This window comes from Danio aesculapii, chromosome 3, assembly GCF_903798145.1.
Source record: "Danio aesculapii chromosome 3, fDanAes4.1, whole genome shotgun sequence".
In the NCBI taxonomy this organism is placed as follows: domain Eukaryota; kingdom Metazoa; phylum Chordata; class Actinopteri; order Cypriniformes; family Danionidae; genus Danio; species Danio aesculapii.
In genome coordinates this window covers 3,193,272-3,219,850 of record NC_079437.1, presented here as the reverse complement: position 1 = coordinate 3,219,850, position 26,579 = coordinate 3,193,272, and the positions used below count along the sequence as shown (strand labels likewise).

Here is a 26,579-nt window from a genome sequence, read left to right as displayed (position 1 = left end):
ACCAAGATTCTTGACCTTATTTTTTGTTGTTTGACCCTTAGAGCCAAGGTACGCATTCACCTTGAGAACCTCATCTCTGTTCCCAAACGCAATCACTTCAGTTTTCTCTTTGTTTAACTGAAGAAAGTTTTGGCACATCCAGTTGTTAATTTCATCAATGCATTGGCAGAGGGTGTCAATGGGGCTGTAGTCATTAGGCAGTAAGGCTAGGTAGATCTGAGTGTCATCAGCATAGCTGTGGTAGGAGATTTGGTTTTTTCTCATTATTTGGCTCAGAGGGAGCATATAAAGGTTGAACAGGAGTGGTGCCAGAATCGAGCCTTGTGGGACTCCACATGTCATGGGTGTCCACCCTGACCTATGGTCACCTATACTGACATAGTAACCTCTTCCTTCAAGGTAAGATCTGAACCATTTGAGGACCGTCCCAGACAGCCCAACCCAGTTTTCCAGCCTATCCAGAAGTATGCTGTGATCGACAGTGTCAAATGCAGCACTGAGATCGAGCAGTACCAGCACTGTTAGTTTGCCTGAATCTGTATTTAGGCAGATGTCATTGATTATCTTTATAAGGGCGCTCTCTGTACTGTGATGTGGTCTGAAACCAGATTGAAAATTGTCCAAACACCCCTTGTAGTTTAGGAACTTGTTAACCTGATTAAAAACAACTTTTTCAATGATTTTGCCAATGAAAGGGAGATTTGAGATGGGCCTGTAATTGCTCAATATGGTGTTATCCAGGTTGCTCATATATATATATATATATATATATATATATATATATAGTTTTTGCCATATCGCCCAGCCTTACTCTTCATGCGTGTATGATGGTGTGTTGATCGTCTGAAACTCTTCCCACTCTGAGAACATGTGAATGGTCTCTCTGCAGTGTAGGCATGGGCCGGTATAAAGCCTGGTTTATACTTCTGCGTCAAGTGATCGGCGTGACCCACGGGGCATGCAACGCGCGTAGCTGTGCATTCATCCTTCTGCACGCGCGGTTTCTGTTGCTCTGCAATAACACTTCCGAAACACTAGTTGGCAGTGAGGTGTTAATGTTGCTCTGTGTCGAGTTTCTTTGCTGGTGTTTTTTTTTTTTTTTTTTGAATGCTTCCTTTAAAATGTACAAGTGGTATAAACTCGCTCATTTTGAGGCAGGAACCGGTGGATGTGCAACAACTTTAACCATGAGTAGCCCCACACGGAAACTGCGCGCGCAGATTTGCGCAGATTTTTAGCCTATCATTAATTCTCTTTATTTACTTGAGTAAATGTGTGTAAATCTATATTTAGTCAGTTTTTAAATTAATTAAAGTAATATTATTGACTAATATGAAAATGTTTATATGATTTACCCACATTACAGTTTGTAAAGTAATATTTTCTGACTTTTAGTAGATATATTATATGAGAGACTTGCTTTGTTTACCAAATAATGACTGTGACAGTATGATAACCTTGGATAAAAATATCATTGTTTGATGGTTTTGTGATTGTTGCTTTAATCAATGCTCTTTTTAAATGTCAGGGTAAAAAACTAAAACTTTTCCCCTTTTAAACACAAAATATTTAATTTTGAGAAACATTTATAATATTGTGGAGCAGTAAACATGTCAAGGTGAATAACTCAAATGAATCATTGACTTCTCCTGTCTTCGTTAGATTCAGAAACACAGATTTCTTTACAATTTAAAAAGACATTTTAGATATCTGCTGGAGATAGTGTTGTACTAAACACAAAACAAACAAAAAAAGAAATAAAAATATGTCATATACTATACGAACGATATAGCAGAAAATGTTTGCGGTTTTAAAACCTTGACTTTTCCCAAACTGTGGTATACCTTGAAAACGATTATCGTCCCATGCCTACACCAGTGTGGATCCTCATGTGTTGATTAAGGTTTGACGAGATGCTGAAACTCTTCCCACAGTGAGTGCATGTGAATGGTTTCTCTCCAGTGTGAATCCTCATGTGTTGATTAAGGGATGATGAATGCCTGAAACTCTTCCCGCACTGAGTGCATATAAATGGTTTTTCTCCAGTGTGAATCTTCACGTGTTGATTAAGATGTGAAGATTGACTGAAACTCTTCCCACACTGAGTGCATGTGAATGGTTTCTCTCCGGTGTGGATCATCATGTGTTTATTAAGGAATGATGATCGGCTGAAACTTTTCCCACACTGCATGCATATGAATGGTTTCTCTCCAGTGTGGATATTCATGTGTTGATTAAGCTTGGATGAATGGCTGAAACTCTTCCCACACTGAGTGCATTTGAATAGTTTCTCTCCAGTGTGGATCTTCACGTGTTTATTAAGGGATGATGATCGGCTGAAACTCTTCCCACACTGAGTGCAGGTGAATGGTTTCTCTCCAGTGTGGATATTCATGTGTAGTTTAAGGTGTAATGGTCGGCTGAAACTCTTCCCACACTGAGTACATGTGAATGGTTTGTCTCCAGTGTGGATACTCAGGTGTCTATTAAGGTTTGATGAATGGCTGAAACTCTTCCCACACTGAATGCATGTGAATGGTTTCTCTCCAGTGTGGATCCTCATGTGAACCTTAAGATCATCTTTTCTTCCACAACTCTTCCCACACTGAGTACAGGTGAAATGATTTTTGTCTCCGCAAGTCTGTAAATTAATTTTTTCCTCAACTTTGACATGATGTTCCTCCTCTTTACTCGCCACATTTTCTTCAATTAGGTCTGAAATAAAAAAAATCTGTGTTTTATTAGGTCTTTAAGCTGAAGTCAAAAGGTGCTAAAATACAAGCTGTAATTGTGATGCACGTTAATGTAACATTTCTGCATAAAGCCTGAAAAGTGCACATTTAACCGTTGTGTGCTGCTGGGTCGTTTACATCCAATCGGCGTGATTTTGAGTTTTAATTTGGCCACAACTTTCTGTGTTTCAGCAAATTGACTGATGTTTGATGACAAATCTTATTTTGACACATATGTTAGGAAAATGCTTTGGAACTTTTTAAAACTCAACAATAAACACTCTGGGCAAATTGACTACCTTTTCAATATGTTTGTGGCTGTTTTTACCCCATTGACTTCCATTAGAACCACATTTTTTGATTGCAAAGCCATGACGGCAAATAATCATGCATTCTTGATTGTTGGCGTTTTCCCTGTTGGGAAGAGGTCAAATTTGTGATTTTTACTGTTGATCAAATTCCTAGGAGTGGCCGGCTGACCAAAATTACACCAAGAGCATCGACAAAAGCCTCACTTGCCTCAGTTAAGGTGAGTGTTCATGACTCCACCATAAGAAAGAAACTGGGCAAAAATGTAGCAGAGCTCCAATAAGAAAACCACTGCTGAGCTGAAAGAACATAAAAGCTCGTCTCAGGTTTTCCAGAAAACATCTTGATAATTTCCCAAGACTTTGGGAAAATGCTCTGTGGACTGACAAAGGATAAATACTTTTTGCAAGGTGTGTGTGCCATTATGTGTGGCGTAAAAGTAACACTGCATTTCAGAAAATGAACATCATGCCAACAGTAAAATGTGGTGGTGGCAGTGTGTCACACTAAAATGATGAAATCACACACAAATTATCCTAAAGGAGAACGTCTGGCCATTTGTTAGTGACCTCAAGCTGAAGCAAACTTAGGTTCTGCAGCAAAACAATGATCCAAACCACACCAGCAAGTGGACTTCTGAATGGCTGAAGAAAAACAAAATGATTATTTTGGAGTGGCCTAGTCAAAGTCCTGACTTGAATCCCATTGAGAAGCTGTGGCATGACCTTAAAAAGCCGATTCATGCTTGAAAACCCTCCAATGTGGCTGAATTAAACAATTCTGCAAAGATGAGTGGCCCAAAATTTATCCCAAGCGCTGTAACAGACGAAAATACTTGCATGCCGTTGTTGTGGCAAAGGGTGCACCAAATCAGTTATTAGGTTTGGGGGCAAACACTTTTTTATTTTAACATGCGAATGTATTAACAACAGAACATCTTTACACACCTGCCCTACATATTTTCCCTTAAATTACATATTTAGATAACAAATGAAAATCCTTTTAAACCAGCATAGGCTGTTTTTCCCATCATGTTTTTTTACTTCCGTAAAAAAATAAAAAAAATGCAGCCCCTCATGCAGCCAAACTTTAAAAATATATAAAATAATATTTTTTAATCGTTTAACTGATACCATTAATCAGTTAAAAGCACCCCTTTCGGTTATTGATTAATTGATTATTATGAGCATCCCTTAAAGACAATCAAAGAAATGCATGGTCTAGGCAGTGTTGCCAGATTGTGCGGTTTTGAACTTGATTGTGCGAATAATAAAATGACATAGGCGAGTAGGGAAAAATTGGCCAGGTTTGCAACAGCGCACTGCCCAGCCCCAGACCACCAACCCAATGAAAACAGCACAAATGTCAGGGAATGCCCACATGTGTCCTTTTGACCCCTGAGGGTTCAATGTATACTAAATCCTTTTGATCAAATGACTATTTTATCAATTAAAAGACAATTGAGCTTCAGACCCTATTTATTACCTTTGAATAGAAAGTGTACTTGCTTTTTCTGTCTAGGGCTACACGATTAATCGTATTATGATCACGATAACGATATTTGTGGCCAACGATCAATAATTAAATACCGTCACGATATCACTGTATAAAGACCAAGCCATTATTTTAATGGCCGGAGTTTACGGATGGTACCGCATCACAAGCAGGTGACTGTGTCTAGATTGCAAGTGTTTTTTGAGGAATGTAATTTTGATCAGGTAGCCTTTGCTTCTGTTCAGTCCACACCTCCCAAGGTAACACAACAAACCTCATTAACCACCTTAAAAGCCATCACAACGTGGCTGACATTTGTGGGGTTATAAGCTTAGGAGAATTCTGCTTTGCATTTTTCTATGCATTACTAACATCACTAAACCAAAAAACATTTGTTTTATTAATTAAGCAAATATTCACAGAGATTCAGCAGTTTTTTTCTGATGCTTTTGCCAGTTATGTAGACAGAAGACACTGGATACAATTGTTTTGATGTAAAAAAAAAAAAAGAAGTTATTGTGGACCTGTTCACGCAGGTTTTCAGGTTCGTTTTCATCAATCTGATGCAACTTTTATTATTTACAGAGAATAAAAATGTAATTAAAAGTTTCAGATCATTTAAACTCAATTTATAAAAAGACTGGCCTATTTTATGCATTAAATAATGAAATCTATAACTAATTTCCTTTATTTCCGATTAGACCATGCACTTAAGTCTGTTTTCCAGTTTTAATATGTATATATGCTTTTTAAAATAACATTCGTTTAACAAATATTTCAGCACATCGAAAGTAATTAAATTACCTGTCTTCTGATTAAAACCTTTATGCAAAAGGAATTTATCGCGCGCGCAGGCAGGAAAAAAAGGCAATCATCCGACACAAAATTGTGGCATGAGAGCGATGCATGAGGATAAAAGTGCTGCTTTGAATAGAATAAAATTATTATAGAGCACATTAAAGGCTGTACTCATAAAATAAAACATTCATAAAGATGTATCTTATGGAAAAACACCAATTGACGGGCGCTGCTTTCGGTTTTAAAAGAATCAGATTAAAAAAAATAATAATCTGCTTTAGAGAAATGACAGGAAAAAAGAAAAAAAATATTAAACATTAGTTAAGATTATAAATGACAGAGTGTAAAGCCGCCTCTTTTGCGTGCTTCAGCAGCACTGTTTGTGTATGAGGAGGCGGAGAAAATGCGCTGTTTAATTTCAGCTCGATATATTTAATTAAAAATTAACACCGAATTGCTCAAAAAGTTAAACTAAAATGCACAACTCTTGTTGGTTGCACCTGCGGGATGCACATTGAACCTAACGCGCTAGTCTTTTAATTCGATATTTATGAAGTATGAACCAACCGCAGATGCTTTGTCATGTTGGTCGCGAAACTCTGCTTTATAACTTATTAGTTCTTTAGGCTTATTAATGAAGAATCAGGAATAAACACCAACCTATTTGTTGTTCAGTATCTTCATGTTTAATTCTGCAGGGTTCTGGATCACTCATGTTCTCGCTGTCCTTCAGTAAACTCCTCACTTGAGCCTGATGGGAATATTCCTGTATTGATAACAGAAACACTTGCATTAAATATTCAGTATATAATTTACAATCACAACTGTTCTTAAACATTATTAACTGTATTAAAAACATACAAACAACAACAAACAACAACACTGATAAAAAGTCTTATAAAGTCTTTCAGTCTGCTAAATGATATTGTAAAATTTCTCCAGAAAGCACCTTTTTAAAAATCTGCCTTAAAATATTTCCTCAATTAAAACACTCTCTAATATCATTTTATAAATACATCCTATTAAAATATGTTTAATCATCAAAATATTCTTACACAAGCTACAAATAGGTGTTTCTTCCCTGTTTAATAAATGTGATCATGTCTCTGATTGTTTACATGTATCTCTCAATATTTTAATGAATTAAGTGTTTTATATTATTATATTAATCCCAAATTCAGTTTTACTGCTAAATAAAGCGTTTGCGTCTCTTCAAGGGTTTACACAAGCATATGTTCAGTTAGAAAGTCAATATTCAATATAATCAGCATTAAACTACCTCTTAGTGAATGAATTAGATGGAGATACAAATGAAAGGTGTCCAGATAACCCGTGAGTAAGACATTACAAGAGTGTTTACAGCGTAGCATCGAGCTAAAAACAAGAGAGTATATTAGCATTGACCACATATGTTAAAACAGTTCAAACCGCAAGATAATTCCCGCAAGTCTGCGAACGCTACTATGGTCAGACATCATACACTTACTCTGAATAGACGAACAACACCCGTAACATAAGAGGAATTAAACCAATTGAACGTCAAACAGCGAAGTTCTGCTCTCTCCGATCTCCGCCTCAAGCTGAATTATACCGCATCGCGCACCTCACGAATATTCACGCTTTTATACTTGCCGCGTTCGCCATTGTGATATTCTTTAAAACGACAGGGGGCGGTCAAAACCCACCGTATAATCATACGGATAAACAGAGAAGTAGGAAGATTCCGAAACTACGTCATATCATAATATCGTCCCATAGATATATACGCTAGATATCGCATAGGGACCCTGAGCATGCGTCAATAGCGCCGCCACATTTGTACAGTGCTCCCAGGACAAATGTCATTCAACCGCACTAGTCAAGACAGTGTTACAATGCAAAGATGCTGGACTTTAGCGCTGTCTACCGGTGTAGTAACGAGCTAACAAAAAATACAAAGCACAAAGGCAGAACTTTTCATAGGTAAGATTTATTTTGTTTATGTTTTTGTATGTTATTAACTTTTGTGCTAAACAGGTAACGTTATTGATGATAATAGTCATTTACTCCATTCACCATTAGGCAAAATAGCACCAACTTGCACTAAATATTCGGCTTATGCTAGTTTTGTTTCATAAAATCAGCAAACAATGTTAATGAAATATGACAATGAGATGCTGCGGTGCCAGAAACGTGTATTATTGTCGGATTCACAAACTAATCGCTCCCTCCGTCAGTATGAGAAGTGGAAGTGGGAGAGGGGGTGTGTTTCAGGACACGCATAAGATCAGATTTAACAGGAAGGGAGGATAGTACATTTCCATTCACACAAACACAAGATTTTTGTCAGGAATACCTGTGCGATCACTTATCCATTAATGTAGAAAAGTGACGTAAATTATAATTTTCGTAATTTAAAAAATAAAATTGCATACTGTCCTCCGGCAAAACTCCTGATCATAGATATACGTTTATATCTCTGGCTCTGGATGGCCACAGTCCTCCACAGCACCTTGGTCCTGCATTCATTTCAAAGGAGCGCTACCCTGTACTAAAATGGCGGCTCTATTGACGCATTCCTTCCAATAGACAACAACAGGGCAGGCGACATCTAATGTAAATATCTATGATATCATTCAATATTTTAAAACTAATTACTTTTCATTGTTTTTATACATTATTTGAATGATTATAAGCATTTTTATAACCATTCAAAAAACTTTGATGCATGACTTGCTTTTGTTCATGTCTCGGACAGTTTTACCATTTAAAGTTTATTACAATATTAATCACAAGAGAACATGAGTTGCTCTACAAATATATTTTTATTATGGCAAGAATGAAAGCACAAAAAAAGTACACTTACTAAAAAAAATACTGATGTTTTTTATTTAGATCTAGCCCGCTCCACAAACAAACACATCAGTGTAAAAGCTACGACTGGTGGAAAAACATATTCTGTAATTGTCTACCCGGGTCTCCACTTTTGCCATGGCCTGTTTTAGCATGCTTCAAGTTTTTCCAAACTTTTTATTCCCCGTTTTTCCAAAAAGGGGAATAGAATCCGGAAGTGAGTTGGATGTGGAGGATGAATTAAATGGTGAGGAAGACGAAAGAAAGAAATGCAGCAAGTTGAATTTAGTAGAAAAGCGAAAAAGGAGAAAAGATTGGAGCCAAACTTCAGGAACAGAAAGTGAAAGAGAAAGTCACCAGGTGAGCAAAATAAAGGAGGAGTATAAAATAATGGTGAAGTTTATGTCAGGGGAGGCAAGTCATTTGAATCCTTTGAAATTGACAAAATCTTTGAAAGAAACAGTTGGAAACAGAAAGTGCTAAAATGTTGAGAGATGGGAAAATGATAATTTTCTGTAAAGACAGTAAACAACAAAAAGCGGCTTTAGGGATCAAGTCTATATTGGGGCAAAAAGTCACAAGTCAAATAAAGGGAGAAAAGCAATGGACGAGAGGAGTCATTATGGGAATTCCAACAAATGTAGCTGTAGAAGCGATTAAGAAAAGCATTACAGGAGCAAAAGTGATAGATGCAAGGAAACTAAAAATAACCCGAAATAATGAGAGAAGTGACAGTCTTTCAGCTAAGATACACTTTGACGAGCAAAAACTGTCGGATGGAGTGTTTGTTGGTATATATACAAGTATATATATAAATAAATAAATAATGGAATTCAGAATCAAAAGAAAGACATCTGTATAACACACAAGCTAAAGTGGGGAACGAAAGGAAAGTATATGGGAACAGGGAGGAAGACACAGTGATAACCAGACTTCGTATAGGTCACTCCAATTTAAACAGCTCACTATACAAGATAGGAAAAAGGGAAACCGAATGCTGCAGTCATTGTGGAAAAATTTAAACCATTGAACATGTAATAATTAAGTGTACAAAATATAGAAGAGAGAGGAACCAGTTTAAAATAAAATTAAGAGATCCGGACATGACTGACATCTCAATCGCAGACATTTTTCAAAATGCACAGAAACAGTCTAAGGTATACGACTGTCTTTTAAAAAAATTTAGGAGTACAGGTTTAATTTACAGGATTTTATTTAATTTGCTTTTTTAAATAATAGAGAATCTGTAGTCATCCTTCCACTCTTTGAAGTCTCACACTCCAACACAGTAGGTGGCGGTAATGCACCTCAAGCTGGTTTGCCACCCGCCATTAAACAAAAAAGAAGAAGAATTTGCTAAATAGGACTACAGACAGTGTTGGAGACATTATTTATCAAGCTGAGCTGATCTGGAGCACAGCTCGCTTGTGTTGGGCATTTGGATTAGTATTTGATTTAAGTATTTTCATGAATAGTATATTATAGTTTGTGTTTTTCTAATTGGGAATTCATATTGTATGTAGATAATTCCTTCACTTGTAAAGACTGTCAAGAGAGATTAATTTGTTAAACATTTATTTTAATTAAACCATATTATGAAGATATTGCTTACCAGTGCGGCCTGTCACTCTCCTGCTAAGAAGTACATACAGATTAACTGTCATTTTAACGTGATCAAGGGATTTTTCTTCATCTGAGCACATTTAACTCTGTCATGACTGCAGTGTTCACACTCCTCCATAACATGCAGTGTTGGGCAAGCTACTTGAAAAATATAGTGAGCTAAGCTATTAGCTACTCCACTTAAAATGTAGCTTAACTACACTAAAAACTAGCCCCTGGGAAATGTAGCAAGCTAAGCTAAAAGCTACATGGCAAAAGTAGCTTAGCTACATCTAAGATATTTTTACGATTTCCTTTTTAAATCGAAGCAACTCAAATCTAAGTCAATCATATGCTGTACTAAACAGAAACATTATAGTAAATAACAGCTAAAAAAAAAAAAATCCAATAAAACCAGCTGTTACACATTTAAAATACTATAGTCATTTTTAGTAAAGGGAAATATTTTGGATACTTTATATATACACTATACTTATAATGTATATAATTATATATATACACTTGAGTGTGTGTGTGTGTGTGTATGTATAATATATATATATATATATATATATATATATATATATATATATATATATATATATATATATATATATATATATATATATATATATATATATATTTACATTTAGTCATTTAGCAGACGCTTTTATCCAAAGCGACTTACAAATGAGGACAAGGAAGCAATTTACATAACTATAAGAGCAACAGTGAACAAGTGCTATAGACAAGTTTCAGGTGTGTAGTCTAAGAAGCAAAGCATTAGTAATGTTTTTTTTTTTTTTGAGAGAGAGAGAGAGAGAGAGAGAGTACAGTTAGGGGTATAGCCAGAGAGGCAGTTAAGATTAGGAAGGAAAGTGGAGACTAAACAGTTGAGTTTTTAGTCGTTTTTTGAAGACAGCAAGTGACTCTGCTGTTCTGATGTAGTTAGGGAGTTCATTCCACCAACTGGGCAGATTGAATGTGAGAGTTCGGGAAAGTGATTTCTTCCCTCTTAGGGATGGAACCACGAGGCGACGTTCATTCACAGAACGCAAGTTTCTGGAGGGCACATAGATCTGCAGAAGTGAGAGCAGATATGAAGGAGCAAAGCCAGAGGTCGCTTTGTAAGCAAACATCAGAGCTTTGAATTTGATGCGAGCAGCAACTGGCAGCCAGTGCAAACGGGTGAGTAGCGGAGTGACATGTGCTCTTTTGGGTTCATCAAAGACCACTCGTGCTGCTGCGTTCTGAAGCAGCTGAAGAGGTTTGATAGAACTAGCTGGTAGCCCGGCTAGCAGAGAGTTGCAATAGTCCAGTTTGGAGAGAACAAGAGCTTGAACAATGAGTTGAGCTGCATGTTCAGATAGGAAGGGTCGGACCTTTCTGATGTTATAGAGTGCGAATCTGCAAGATCGAGCAGTTCTAGAAATGTGGTCAGAGAAGTTTAGTTGGTCATCAATCGTTACTCCAAGGCTTTTTACCATTTTGGATGCAGTGGTGGTTGCTCCATCCATCTGGATTGAGAAGTTATGGTGTAGAGTCGGGTTGGCAGAAACTTCAAGCATTTCCGTTTTCGCGAGGTTAAGCTGAAGATGATGATCTTTCATCCAGTGTGAAATGTCTGACAGGCAGGCTGAGATGCGAGCTGGAACCGAGGGATCATCAGGGTGAAAAGAGAGGTATAGCTGGGTGTCATCAGCATAGCAGTGGTAGGAAAAACCATGTTTCTGGATGACTGTTCCTAAAGATGCCGTGTAGATAGAGAAGAGAAGTGGTCCAAGAACAGAGCCCTGAGGTACCCCAGTGTTTAGATGCTGTAGGTTGGACACCTCTCCCCTCCAAGACACCCTGAATGACCTGTCCGAGAGGTAAGAACTGAACCATTGAATAACAGTGCCTGCGACGCCCAGTGACTCAAGCGTAGATAGCAGGATCTGGTGGTTTACAGTGTCAAAAGCAGCTGATAAATCCAGCAAGATGAGGACAGATGATTTAGAGTCTGCTTTAGCCAGTCTGAGATCCTCCACGACCGAGAGCAGGGCAGTCTCAGTTGAGTGGCCTTTCTTAAAGCCAGATTGCTTGTTGTCCATGAGGTTGTTTTGAGTAAGAATGTCCAGGACTTGATTGAACACTACTTTCTCCAAAATCTTGGCCATGAATGGAAGCAGGGTCAGATCTATGAACGTATTCAAACAATTATTTTCTATTGCAAATATTAATGTAGCCTATGCTCTTTGATTTATTTAATATAATTATTATTATTATTCTGTTTTTGTTATGTGGATGTCAATTGTAAGGTTTTGGTATTATTTTAATTGTTAAATACTTACGTTGGTCAAGCTAACTTTCTTGAACTATGTCTATTATATATAAATATATAAGCTGAGTCAGAGTTTTATTTATTTGATAGTTTATTTAACATTTATTGTTTGTAAAGGCTAACACAAATAAAAATTGAACATCAATTTTTTTGTATTGTTTTTATAAAAAAAAAAAAAAAAAAAGTTATAAGAGCCTGGAGGTATTATAGACTTTGCTAATTCAGTTTGCAGACATTTGTAGGTACAGACATCCATTGTGTGTGTTCTTGGCAGTGTTTTTCCTGTGTTTTTAATATTGTCTATATCGAAATCGGAATTATATCATATCAACCGAAATGAAGAAATATATTGTGATATACATTTTTGCCATATCATCCAGCCCTACATTTTAGATATCTTTTCTGCTGGAGATACTATTGTACTAAAAAACAAAAACATAAAAACCTGACATACACAATAGGAATGGTATAGCAGAAACTTTCGACGGTTTTAAAATCTTGACTTTTCCAAACCGCGGCATACCTTGAAAACAGTTATCGTCCCTTGCCTTCTCCAGTGTGAATCCTCATGTGTTGATTAAGGGCTGATGATTGGCTGAAACTCTTTCCACACTGAGTGCATATGAATGGTTTCTCTCCAGTGTGAATCCTCATGTGTTGATTAAGGCCTGATGAATGGCTGAAACTCTTCCCACACTGAGAACATGTGAATGGTTTCTCTCCAGTGTGGATCTTCATGTGTTGATTAAGGGATGATGAATGGCTGAAACTCTTCCCACACTGAGTGCATGTGAATGGTTTCTCTCCAGTGTGGATCTTCATGTGTTGATTAAGGGATGATGAATGCCTAAAACTCTTCCCACACTGAGTGCAAGTGAATGGTTTCTCTCCAGTGTGGATCTTCATGTGTTGATTAAGATGTGAAGATTGACTGAAGCTCTTCCCACACTGAGTACATGTGAATGGTTTCTCTCCGGTGTGGATATTCATGTGTTTATTAAAGTTTGATAAGTAGATGAAACTTTTCCCACACTGAGTGCATGTGAATGGTTTCTCTTCATTGTGGATCCTCATGTGTTGATTAAGGATTGATGAGTGGCTGAAACTCTTCCCACACTGAGTGCATTTGAATAGTTTCTCTTCATTGTGGATCCACATGTGTTGATTAAGGATTGATGATCGGCTGAAACTCTTCCCACACTGAGTGCATGTGAATGGTTTCTCTCCAGTGTGGATATTCATGTGTTGCTTAAGATTTGACGAGACACTGAAACTCTTACCACACTGAGTGCATGTGAATGGTTTCTCTCCAGTGTGGATCTTCATGTGTAGTTTAAGGTGTAATGGTCGGCTGAAACTCTTACCACACTGAGTGCAGGTGAATGGTCTCTCTCCTGTGTGGACATTCATGTGTAGTTTAAGGTGTAATGGTCGGCTGAAACTCTTACTACACTGAGTGCATGTGAATGGTTTGTCTCCAGTGTGGATATTCATGTGTCTATTAAGGTTTGATGATTGGCTGAAACTCTTCCCACACTGAGTGCATGTGAATGGTTTCTCTCCAGTGTGGATCCTCATGTGAATCTTAAGATCATCTTTTCTTCCACAACTCTTCCCACACTGAGTACAGGTGAAATGATTCTCGTCTCCGTAAGTCTGTAAATGATTTTTTTCCTCAATTTTGACATGATGTTCCTCCTCTTTACTCACCACGTTTTCTTCAATTAGGCCTGAAATTAAAAATAAAAAATCTGTTTTTTTATTAGGTCTTTAAGCTGAAGTCAAAAGGTGCTAAAATCATTGGTCACACAAGCTGTAATTGTGATGCACATTAAATGTAACAAATCTGCATAAAGCCTCAAAAGTGCAAAAAAAAAAAAAAAAGATTGCTCTATAAAAAAATATACATTTAATTAATGCTCCGCTGTAATTGTTTTGTCACAAACCTCTGTCAATATTTTTAATGGAAGTCATTAGTTTAAAGATTATGTCTTGAGCGTGTGGTTTTACCTTAGAGCTTGTGTGCTTTTATTTTCTCGGTCTCAGTCCTGGTTCATGTGCGCTCGTAAAAAACCAGGGCGGTATTCCAGAAAGCTGGGTCAACTTACCATCTGCTAAACCCTAAACTCTCGGTTGATTAACCCAAAACCTGCTTACCGTGAGTATGTCAGTTCCAAAACAGCTAATTAGTTAGTTCAATCAACCTCCTGAAGATAACCGCGGGTTAATGCACGCGCATGGCGCATACCCGAAGGCATTTTCAGTAGATCGCCGAATTCACGAGTCACCATAGAAAGTTACGGTGAGAAAAAAAGGCGACGCACTTTACAGAGGCGGAGATGGAGGTTTTAGTCACAGATTACACATCTGCACCAACAAAGGAAAGACATATAAAATAAGAAATAGATAAGAAAAGAGGAAATTTGTTAGTTCATTAAATTACACATGCCCCCCTCCCTTTTATTGTAATGAAAAATTGAACTTCACGTTAACATTCTTTGTGGGTATGTTATGCAACCATTCATGCATTTAATTTTCCTGACATTAATTTCTTAAGGCCACAATACAAATGTGTATTGACTAGTATATAAGGCTTATAGAAACTGTAATACTTCTGGAGCTAGAAGAACTCTGTCCAAAGTCATAATTAAACACAGAAACATTCTCTGAAAAGGTAATATTTGATTAATGGAGCTGTATTAAACACTGTAGAATATTCTTTCTGTTATGCAGCTAATAGAAAGGAGGCTGAGGCCTGTTTAACTGCTGTGGGCCACAAGTTAGAGGAGCTGCTCTGTGCGTTAATAAAGGCTCTCAGTGGTTGAGTTATTTGACTTAAACCACACAATCTGTCACTGTTGTAAGTGATTGTTGTCAGGTAGCTTTAGGTTTTTATGCTTTTTGTTTTGCTTGCAGACGAAGTTCCCTCTACCTCAACTAACAAGCAGTGTAGGTAATATCCTTCCTGTCCTCCGGGGGGAGCTGTGTGTTGTGTTAGGGAGATGGGCTGCTGGTTGGCCTCAGTTGTGTTTCCTTGTGGGAAAGGTAAGGAGGATTGATCCAGCCCTACACAGAGAATCAGTTTGATTTTGTCAATAACATTTGCCATCCATGTTATTTTATGAGATATGTTATAGTTAGGGCATTAACCGATGTGTAGATGTCCTTATTTTTGATAGATTGACTTATATTTCTGATATTTTAGATGTTTCCATGCGGCAGAGCATATGTTATGTGGTTTTAGGGCTGATTTTATTTGGTTGGTTCTTTATATTCTGAATATATTTAACATTTATAATTGCCTGTCATATGTTGTAGTTTATCTTTTCAGTGTTTAAGTTAGTTGAACAGCTAGCTTACTAGTTATTTAGTTGCAGCCACATTTACATAATCTATTTGGGGCAATTTGTTACACATTAAAATCTTTGAAGATATTTTGTGATGTACTCAGTTGTGTTTCCTTATGGGAAAGATTTTGCAGTGCCATTTCTGCTGTGCAGGTGACAAAATGAAGAGGGGAGTCCTTTAAAGGGAAAGCTGCTCTGTTTGGCTCAACCACGGTCTTGGTGTCCTTATTCATCCTATCACACATACACAATGCAGCGACATTTTGGGGAAGCACACCAACGAAGAGGGTTACATAAACATTTGCCTGCACTTTTCCATATTTTAATTTCCCTATTGTATCACAAAACAATCTTATATATATATATATATATATATATATATATATATATATATATATATATATATATATATATATATATATATACATATATATATAAAATTCTAAAAAAAAACCTGTATAAGGTCCATCTACAAAAAAAAAATAGTCACATGAGCGTCACCCTAAGGTGAGAAATGTAAATGAAAGAATGAACTGTGCTTCAGACCAAACTATTTAATTAAACATATTTTTTTTGACAAATTATATTTCTTATCACTCTTCCATCTCTTTGGTCTGCTTGGGTCACTGAGGACAGATTTCATATTATCAGTGTCCTTTGGTGAATGATGGAGCTTTAAAACCGGCTGCAATTAATGCACACAATAGCAATTTGGAAACTCTGAAAAAAAAAATGATATAAAAAAATGTAAAGTATGTGTGTGTGAATAGATACATATTAACGACATCCTACATCTTAAAATATGGACATATTTTCCTACAAAAGACAAAGCTGCCACTTCTTATAATATTATATATATATATAAGCTACAGAAAAATGTGAGGGGTGCAGAAAGAGAAAGAGAAAACACGAGATCTCTATGTGAGATTCGAACTCTCTCCGCTGTGCGCTCTGTTGTTCTTTAATGATACACTGTCCACTATGCTATTGCTGCGCTCTGAATCATCTGTGTAATGATACGCAATGGTTTATGACCAACGAACTGTACAAAAGTGTATAAAACAGTTCAGTGCCAGGCTTACTGTACAGATGGTCCTTTACACGCTATTGCTACATTGTACAGTTGCCTAAAATGCCCTGACGCGTATACAAAGAGCTGCACTGAATGTTTTCTATGGTAAGCGCAGACCCGCAGTTTATCACGTGTGATTTCAAAAGGTTTGTCAAATACATTACCGATTCTTTTGAAAATGACAACGTTCATTCAAATATACATTTGGTTATGAAAAGAACTATGCACTAATAACCCTCTCACAATGAAAAAAACTTGTATATCTGTGCTTCTAGGTCCATAAATATTCTCATCAAAAGAGCACGCAATGCTCAGTTAACTCTTTGACACAGACAACCTCTGGAATTTAACATTCCCCAGAAGTTACCTTCGATTTTGGAACCAAAGCTGAGGTTATCTACTTACTCTCAAACTTACCTGGGTATGTCACATAACCTGCTTTCTGGAATACCCCCAGGACATACGCATATGTTGACTTTTGGTAATGTATAGGCTTCTATAGCATATAACAATTTTGCTGTTTACATATGATATTGCATTAATTTGTATACATGTTTTATACGCTGTAAAATGGCTCAGTTTGGTGCAGAGTTAATAATTATGCAAAACTCAAGAAATTCTGTGGATTTGTTTGATTCGTTGATTAGGCTGTGGACTATTTAAAAAAATTATATATTATAAGAACTATAAATAACTAATTTTCCAACTGAAAAAAAGGTTAGGTTTGTTAGTCGCAAGTGTTGCTGTTGTTATAATTGTAATATTTAATAATATTGTGATATTCAAGATTTGTAAAGTAATACAGCTCTGGATAACTTGAAACATCGACCACTAGTCACTCCTCCATCTTTAAGAGTTCTCCGTAGTAGTCTTGACAACACAAACACTGCTGTCACCTCAATGGAAACCCTGCCTCTGCTTTCATTTGATTGGAGAATGAAAAAGCGGCGACTGATGTTTTTCACTCAGAGTTGACTTTCAAACTGCAAGCACACATCCTGCTTGTAGCAAAAATGCGAGGCGTGCAGGCCGCATAAGCAGCGTGCAAAGCATTCATGACAGTTAATAAACTGTTCAAAAAATGCGCCTCTCAATGCAAAAAGCGTGTTCGCTGTGATCGGCCCCTTATGCAGCAAAACTTTAAAAATATATAAAATAATATTTTTTAATTGTTTACTGGTACTATGACACAGACCCACCCACGCATACAGGCTTTAATAAAAAAAAAAAAGTGTCTTGTCTGATGTAAATCAATATATTGTTTAAAGTGAATGAGCAAACAGGGGGATTTTCAGATCATCTGGTGGCAAAAACTCTAACCATTATCAATTAGTTTAAAAAAAGCTGTATAAACACATTTATGACCTGCTGTTTAGCTGTGTTTCTGTGATTTTAAAAGTAAAAAAACATGCATATCCATATTTTCTCAGAAATAAAACACACATGCTGCTTGTATATTATTTTAACACAGTTTGTGCCCAATACAGTGTGATCAGACTTTAGCCAAAATATATATTTAGAAATACGTTATATAACCAGTATATTTATAAGAAAATGAAAACAGTACAAATGTCAGGAAATGTCAACACGTCTCCTTAGACCCCGAAGGGTTAAATGTTTTACAAATCTCCTTTTACTTGCCATTTGATCAATTAAAAGACAACTGAGCTTCAGACCCTATTTATTACCTTGTGAATAGAAAGTGGATTTACTTTTCTCTGTCTTTATATAAAATCATTTGTTTCTTGTGCTTGTTCAATAAATCAGATCAACTGTTCAAAGCTTTTGATCATTATTGTTGTTCAGGCTTATTAATGAAGAATCAGGAATAAACACCAACCTATTTGTTGTTCAGTATCTTCATGTTTAATTCTGCAGGGTTCTGGATCACTCATGTTCTCGCTGTCCTTCAGTAAACTCTTCACTTGAGCCTGATGGGAATATTCTAGTATTTATAACGGAAACACTTGCAAATATTCAGTATATAGTTTACAATCATAACCGTTTCTTAAACATCATTAACTGTATTAAAAATACAAACTGATTAAACTGATACACTGATAAAAAGTCTTGCAGTCTGATAAATGATAAATACTGGAAAATTCGTTCAGAACACACATTTTCTAAACATTTGCCACAATATAATTCCTGAATTAAAACACTCTCTAATATAATTTTATAAATGCATCCTATTAAAATATGTTTTATCATCAAAATATTCTTACACAAGCTACAAATATGCGTTTCTTCCCTGTTCAATACATGTGTAAGTCTTGAGTGGCCGATTCTACATCTCATGTGTGCAGCGTGATCATGTCTCTGATTGTTTACATTTATCTCTCAATATTTTAATGAATTAAGTGTTTTATATTATTATACTAATCTCAAATTCTGTTTTACTGCTAAATAAAGTGTTTGCGTCTCTTCAAGGGTTTACACAAGCATATGTTCAGTTAGAAAGTCAATATTCAATATAATCAACATTAAACTACCTCTTAGTGAATGAATTAGATGGAGATACAAATGAAAGGTGTCCAGATAACCCGTGAGTAAGACATTACAAGAGTGTTTACAGCGTAGCATCGAGCTAAAAACAAGAGAGTATATTAGCATTGACCACATATGTTACAGCAGTTCAAACCGCAAGATAATTCCCGCAAGTCTGCGAACGCTACTATGGTCAGATATCATACACTTACTCTGAATAGACGAACAACACCCGTAACATCAGAGGAATTAAAGCAATTGAACGTCAAACAGCGAAGCTCAGCTCTCTCCGATCTCCGCCTCAGAATAAGCGCCGTGGGCGAGACTTTTGCCAGCACGCTGATCAGCGAAAGCTGATTGGCTGCCTGTAGGTGGCTCAGTGAAACCTGATTGGCTGTCTGTAGGTTCAGAAGAATTGCGGGTATTCAGTCAGGAGAAATAGTAAGTGGTTTGTTTTGGGAGTGCACCTATTATCAAGTGTTTTGGGTTGACTTTATATTTTCTTAAAAAAAGTTTAAACTACGTTAAGCGTTTTAGAATGTAGAAACTTAATGTAGCTCAGCATTAGCTTAATTGTTAACTTGCTTTCATGTAACTGAGTCAGGGCTAACATATTTCAGTCAGGATAGTGTGACATTTGCTTCTTAATACCTTTATCTTAGTTTTGTGTGATACACTCAGAAAATATGAACTGATAAAGAAGGTAATAAACATAAATAAGGAAAGAAACATACACCCATGAGAAGTGTCATCATGGTATTGTCTACAGTCAATCTGAGGTAAAATTGGCCTGTGATATCTAATAGTTTTATTTAATCTTTTTTAATTCAGGGTCAAACAGGGTTTTGTGTAGGGTTTAAAACTTATTTCATAAGTCCACATCAGACGGCCAAAAAAAGGTTTAGTTGACACTGTGCGAATGTCTACCATCAATTTAAGGTGTAGCTGCTTGTGAAATCAATTTGTTTTATTGGTTTAGCTTTTTGAATACAGTGACAGCAGTATCGTTTATAAGAATTTAATGGCTTTTATTTTGTAATTACAGATAAAGCAGTCTCAAAATTCTGATTACTTATTTGCATTCATTTGTTTTTTTTTTTGTTATTATTTAATATTTCATCAGTCAGTGAGACACTGATCTATCATGACAAACATGCGTTAGCAGCAACAGTATTTGTGTTCAGTTCAGTTTTTAGCGCTCTACCATAATACACAGTGTATGAGCGAAATACCTTGGCGGCTAGAATGACCGTTCTTTTTGACTTGGTGCTGGCCTGACCGCAGTCAAATGTGCCGTGTTTGTTTCACTTTATGGAAAATTATGCTCCACTTTTATTGCTGCATCACAAAACTCTGTGATTTATATTGCCTACATTTTTATTAACTTATTTATACAAAATATATACTATAAGCCTAACCTTATAGCTATAGCTTACGTTAAATAAGTCAACATATATGCGATTTGTCTTTCACATGGTTTCCGCTACATTCATTCGTCCGTGGTGGGGTGCCACACCAAAATTCATCCCGCCACGGCTACATTACAGCTTCTCATTTAAAACATTCAGTCGTTTTTTTTTTTAAATAACAGGTTATAAAAATTGCACCAAAAAAAGTATTAAAAGGTAAGTAAATTATAACAGCGCAAACTTCTGTAATCGTAGTAGAGCTGTGTGTTCTTGGTTTAACCCTTTAAGGCTATGTGCTGACTGACTGACAGGTGCATGATGCCAGCAAACACAGCGTAGTTTTCAGTTATGACGAACAGTTTCCATAATTATATTTTATGTATAGATAAAGGTCTGTGGTTCTGCATACAGTGACTATCTTGCTGGAGTTTATAGCCGTTTCACTTTACTTCAGGACGCATTAATGCTGCTCTGTAGGTCTATTGGAGACATTCATAAATATTCCTAGCAAATCTTATAAATGTTGGAGACATACTCGTTACATGAACGCGCTAAATCGCACTTCAGCAGCGTTTATTTGAGTGCGCGCAAGAAGTTTTGTGCACGAGCAGAGGAAATCGGCGCTCGAACACAGAGATTATCATGCTCGTAGGCTATTACATGAATGAGATCTCAACTTAATACTGCGCTCACAAGATTTGTCAATGAAATAATGCCACATTTAGTTGGTAGATCTGAGTAAAATGCCCAATAGAGTCTTCCGCCACAGCTAGAAAAAATCCTAGAGGAAACACTGTTTCATCAAGACAACATGCACGTCTGTTTATTGCTTCTTTTATAAACAGACCTACATTTGACCAGCCATTTAGCAAAGCCTATACTGATATTTCTGTGCCAGTATGACACTATACACTAAACTGAGGAGTTCAACTAATTCAAAACACTCGCTCACCTGAACTCATGAGTGAGACGGAGAAAATGAAAGTGCAGTGCTGGGATAAAATCAGATTCTCAAGTCATAATCTTTAAAATAATGACTTGTATTAAAAATGTTGATAGAGGTTTGTGATACAGCGGAGCATTAAAGATGTGTATTTTCAGGGGAGCGATTGATTTTTGTTAATAGTCCTGCTGTGTTTATTTGACGGAAGAAGAAAAACCTTAGTATGAGAAAGTATGTCAGTGGTTTGTGAAAACCAAATCTGGCAACACAACCAGCATATTCCATCACCTGAAAAAGTATCACCCCAAACAAACCCTGAAAGTTTTACAATTAGTTTGGACTTGCTGGAAGTTGTAGTGTATATTTATGTTTTGCACATTTAATTCACCTCATAATGCCAGACCTTAAACAGATTAGTCTTTTTAAATGTATTTTACTATCATGTATGTTTTTTATTTAAGGCCAAATGCGTAATCTGTTTTTGGTAATAAACAATTTTAAATTGTAATTTAATCGACCGTCTAATTTTTGATGTATCAGTCATTGTTGGGATTATAACTTTTAAAGCTGGAAGCATTAACAATTTATGTTGAAATTTATTGATTTATTGGTCAATATGGAAAAAAAATAGAGTTTTTGCCATATCGCCCAGGCCTACTCTTCATGTGTGTATGATGAGAACATGTGAATAGTCTCTCTCCAGTGAAGGCATGGGCCGGTATAAGATTCTGACGGTGTGATAACCTTGGCTAAAAATATCAGTTTCATGGTTTGACGGTATTGTGATTACTGCTCTAATATATGCTCTTTTTAAATGTCTAGGTAAAACTTTTTCCCCCTTTGAACACAAAATATTTTGGAGCAGTAAACATGTCAGTTAATAAACATTAACTCAAATGAATCATTGACTTCTGCTGTCTTCTTTAGATTCAGAAACACAGATTTCTTTACAATTTAAAAACGCATTTTAGATATCTTTTCTGCTGGAGATACTGAGATATTTGCAAAACAAAACCTATACCATAAGAACGATATAGCAGAAAATTAGCAGAAAAACCTTGACTTTTTCAAACCGTGGAATACCTTGAAAATGGTTATCCTATGCCTTCTCCAGTGTGGATCCTCATGTGTCGATTAACGGATGATGAATGGCTGAAACTCTTCCCACACTGAGTGCATATGAATGGTTTCTCTCCAGTGTGGGTCTTCATGTGTTGGTTAAGGTTGGATGATCGGCTGAAGCTCTTCCCACACTGAGTGCATATGAATGGTTTCTCTCCAGTGTGGGTCTTCAAGTGTAGATTAAGGTTGGATGATCGGCTGAAGCTCTTCCCACACCGAGTACAAGTGAATGGTTTCTCTCCAGTGTGGGTCTTCATGTGTATATTAAGGCTTGATAATTGGCTAAAGCTCTTCCCACACTGAGTACATGTCAATGGTTCCTCTTCAGTGTGGATGTTCATGTGTTTATTAAGGTTTGATGAGAAGATGAAACTCTTCCCACACTGAGTGCATGTGAATGGCTTCTCACCAGTGTGGATCCTCATGTGTTGATTAAGGTTTGATGATCGGCTGAAACTCTTCCCACACTGAGAACATGTGAATGGTTTCTCTCCAGTGTGGATTTTCATGTGTATATTAAGGTTTGATAAGAAGATGAACCTCTTTCCACACTGAGCGCATGTGAATGGTTTCTCTCCAGTGTGGATCTTCATGTGTTTATTAAGGTTTGATAATTGGCTAAAGCTCTTCCCGCACTGAGTGCAGGTGAAACGATTCTTGTCTCTTGTTTTCAAAGTCTGTAAATGATTTTTTTCCTCAACTTTGACATGATGTTCCTCCTTTTTGCTCACCACATTCTCTTCAATTAGGTCTGAAATAGAAATAAAAAAAATATTAGGTTTTTATTAAGTCTTTAAAACTCATCAAAAGCTGAAGTCAAAAGGTGCTAAAAACATTGGCTACACAAGCTGTAATTTTGATTGAATGACTATGTTGTGAATGAGAAGCTGTAATGTAGCCGTGGCAGCATGAATTTTGGTGTGGCGCCCCGCCATGGCAGAATGTATGTAGTGGAAATCATGTAAAATCATTTGTTTCTTGTGCATGTTCAATAACTCAGATAAAGCATTTGATCATTATTGTTCTTCAGGCTTATTAATGAACAATCAGGAATAAACACCAACCTATTTGTTGTTCAGTATCTTCATGTTTAATTCTGCAGGGTTCTGGATCACTCATGTTCTCGCTGTCCTTCAGTAAACTCTTCACTTGAGCCTGGTGGGAATATTCCTGTATTTATAGCTGAACTGAAGGAGCTTCACTGGAAGAGGAGGGACAAATATGTCAATATTAAAAACACATTTTTTCTAACACATTCTGTTTGCTTATATTTATTAATTGATATTCTAATGCCATATCAGCAGCATTGGCTATAATCACAGAAACACATTTTATAAATGCATCCTATTAAAATATGTTTTATCATCAAAATATTCTTATACAAGCAACAAATAGGTGTTTCTTCCCTGTTCAATAAATGTATGCGCAAGTCTTGAGCGGCCGATTCTACATCTCATGTGTGCAGCGTGATCATGTCTCTGATAGCTTACATTTATCTCTCAATATTTTAATGAATTAAGTGTTTTATATTATTATACTAATCCCAAATTCTGTTTTACTTCAGAATAAAGCGTTTTCGAGAGTTTACACAAGCATATGTTCAGTTATAAAGTCAATATTCAATATAATCAACATTAAACTACCTCTTAGTGAATGAATTAGATGGAGATACAAATGAAAGGTGCCCAGATAACCCGTGAGTAAGACATTACAAGAGTGTTTACAGCGTAGCATCGAGCTAAAAACAAGAGAGTATATTAGCATTGACCACATATGTTACAGCAGTTCAAACCGCAAGATAATTCCCGCAAGTCTACGAACGCTACTAGGGTCAGATATCATACACTTACTCTGAATAGACGAACAACACCCGTAACATCGGAGGAATTAAAGCAATAATCAAACAGCAAAGCTCAGCTCTCTCCGATCTCCGCCTCAGAATAAGCGCCGTGGGCGGGATATTTGCCTGCACGCTGATCAACGAAAGCTTATTGGCTGCCTGTAGGTGGCTCAGTGGAAGCTGATTGGCTGCCTGTAGCGGGTTCTGAGAAAGCTGATTGGCTGCCTGTAGATTCAGAAGAATTGCGGGTATTCAGTCAGGAGAAATAGTAAGTGGTTTGTTTTGGGAGTGCACCATTATCAAGTGTTTTGGGTTGACTTTATATTTTCTCAAAAAGGTTTAAACTAAGTTAAGCGAGGGTTAGCCTAATTTTTTACTTCCTCACATGTAACGGAGTCAGGGCTAACGTTATATTTCTGTCAGGATAGCGTGAAATTTGCATTTTAATATCTTTATCTTGGTTTTGCGCGATACACTCCGAAAACCTATACCTGATAAAGAACTGATAAAGAAGGAAAGAAACATATACCCATGAGAAGTGTTTAGTTGACATGGTGGTAATATTCACTATCAATCTGTGATAAAAAGTCTTTAAATGGTGTCTTCTTGTTTTATTTCTATCAATCAATGTGAATACTTGTACAGTTTCTCTCCAGTGTGAATCCTCTCATGTATTTTCAGGCTTTCTAATTGTCTAAATCTCTTTCCACAGTGTGCACACTTGTGAGGGTTTCTCTTGAGAGTGAATCTTCTTAGGTGATTTCAGGCCTTCTGACAGACTGAATCTCTTGTCGCTGCGCCAAGTATAAACCGGTTTCAGTAAAACAAATAATTTAACGAAGAAAGCTAAATCAATGTTAAAGGATTAGTTCACCCAATTATGAAAATTTACTGATCATTTACTCACCATCAAGTCATCCCAAACCTGTATGTGTTTCTTTCTCGTGTCTTCAGAAAAGAAGATAATTTAAAGGAAGGTAGACACTACCCAACACATCTACGTTATGGCAATGTCTGCACAACGTTGTATTTTTTCAAAGGCAACGTCACCGCTTACGTGCTCGCTACATTGTCACAACGTAGAAATGTAAGACGTGAGAACGCTGTTGCAGCGTCGTCGTGTGACATTTATCAACCGCGAGACGACGTTCTTACTGTTTTAATATTTTTCTGTTACAATTTATCAATACTGCCTAGAATACAGAATAAGCAGTGATTCTTTTGCAGTATTGCTTAAAATTAAATATTGTTCATTTTTTACTTTTTAATTTAACAACTGCATGTGTAAACTTTGAAGTATAAAAATGCCACACGAATGAATATAATCAAAGTTTTTATTGTATATTTCACAACATTTAATACATAGTACACATCTAATTAGAAGCAACTATTCTAAAATAAAAATGTATATATATATATATATATATATATATATATATAAATTAAACTGTAAACAAACAAGAAAAGTAAACAAGAAATCATTAAAATGCAAAAATAAATAAATATATATATAAATTAAAATGCAGACACTGCATTCTGTACTGGAGAATACAGCAGACCGGGGAGCGCAGCTGAAGACCAGGCGTAGTTGTTGTATGGAGGAAGCAGTCAGAGGAAGAAACAAATCCAACTGAGAATCCAGCTTCAGAGATCCACAGAAGACACAAGTCAAAATAGGCAGTGAACAAGAGAGGACAGATCAGAGCTTGACACACAGGAAAAGACTTTTATTGAAGCTTCTGACATTTAATGTATTTCATTACATACAAAATTTCCAGTGAGTATTTATGTAGCTTACTTTATTTTAATGCTTTAAAAATATATCATATACCAGAATAACATACAATTAAATGAATTTAGATACAGGGAAAGCAGGTTTAAGTTAACAGAAGTCAGATTTAGTCTCAGAATACTTAAATTATGAGAAGAGAAAGAAGAGGTCCTGTAGTTGTGGCGTTGCTCGCTGTAAAATGGAATGTTAAACTTAGTGTCATTTCAATAACAGCTGTACAAAATAATAATGTTTCAATTATAAGCATGATCTATTTTCCACAATATGGACTTACTGTGTTTTAAGTAACATAACCGCATGCAAACAGCCATAAATTTCAGCATACCTTTCTCATTTGATCCTTTTTCAAATCACCTCTATATTCATTATTGTATTCCTTTAATAACATATATATATTTATACAACTTTTTAAATTGATCAATATCCTGACATTGTTTGAGAATCTGCTCTAGACTGTTTCATAATTTCACACCACAG

At 36.3% G+C, this 26,579-nt stretch overlaps 1 protein-coding gene across 1 annotated transcript; it reads right to left on the bottom strand.

Moving 5' to 3' along the window:
* Positions 1 to 1,443: 1,443 nt before the first annotated feature.
* LOC130220682 (oocyte zinc finger protein XlCOF6-like) lies at positions 1,444 to 24,106 on the bottom strand. Its single transcript, XM_056452905.1, has 4 exons — positions 23,535 to 24,106; positions 22,454 to 23,221; positions 12,629 to 13,736; positions 1,444 to 2,615 (listed from the first exon to the last, which is right to left on the bottom strand). Exons 1-4 carry the CDS (start codon positions 23,587 to 23,589, stop codon positions 1,856 to 1,858), a joined length of 2,691 nt encoding a protein of 896 aa, XP_056308880.1. The 5' UTR covers positions 23,590 to 24,106; the 3' UTR covers positions 1,444 to 1,855.
* Between the last annotated feature and the right edge of the window lie 2,473 nt (positions 24,107 to 26,579).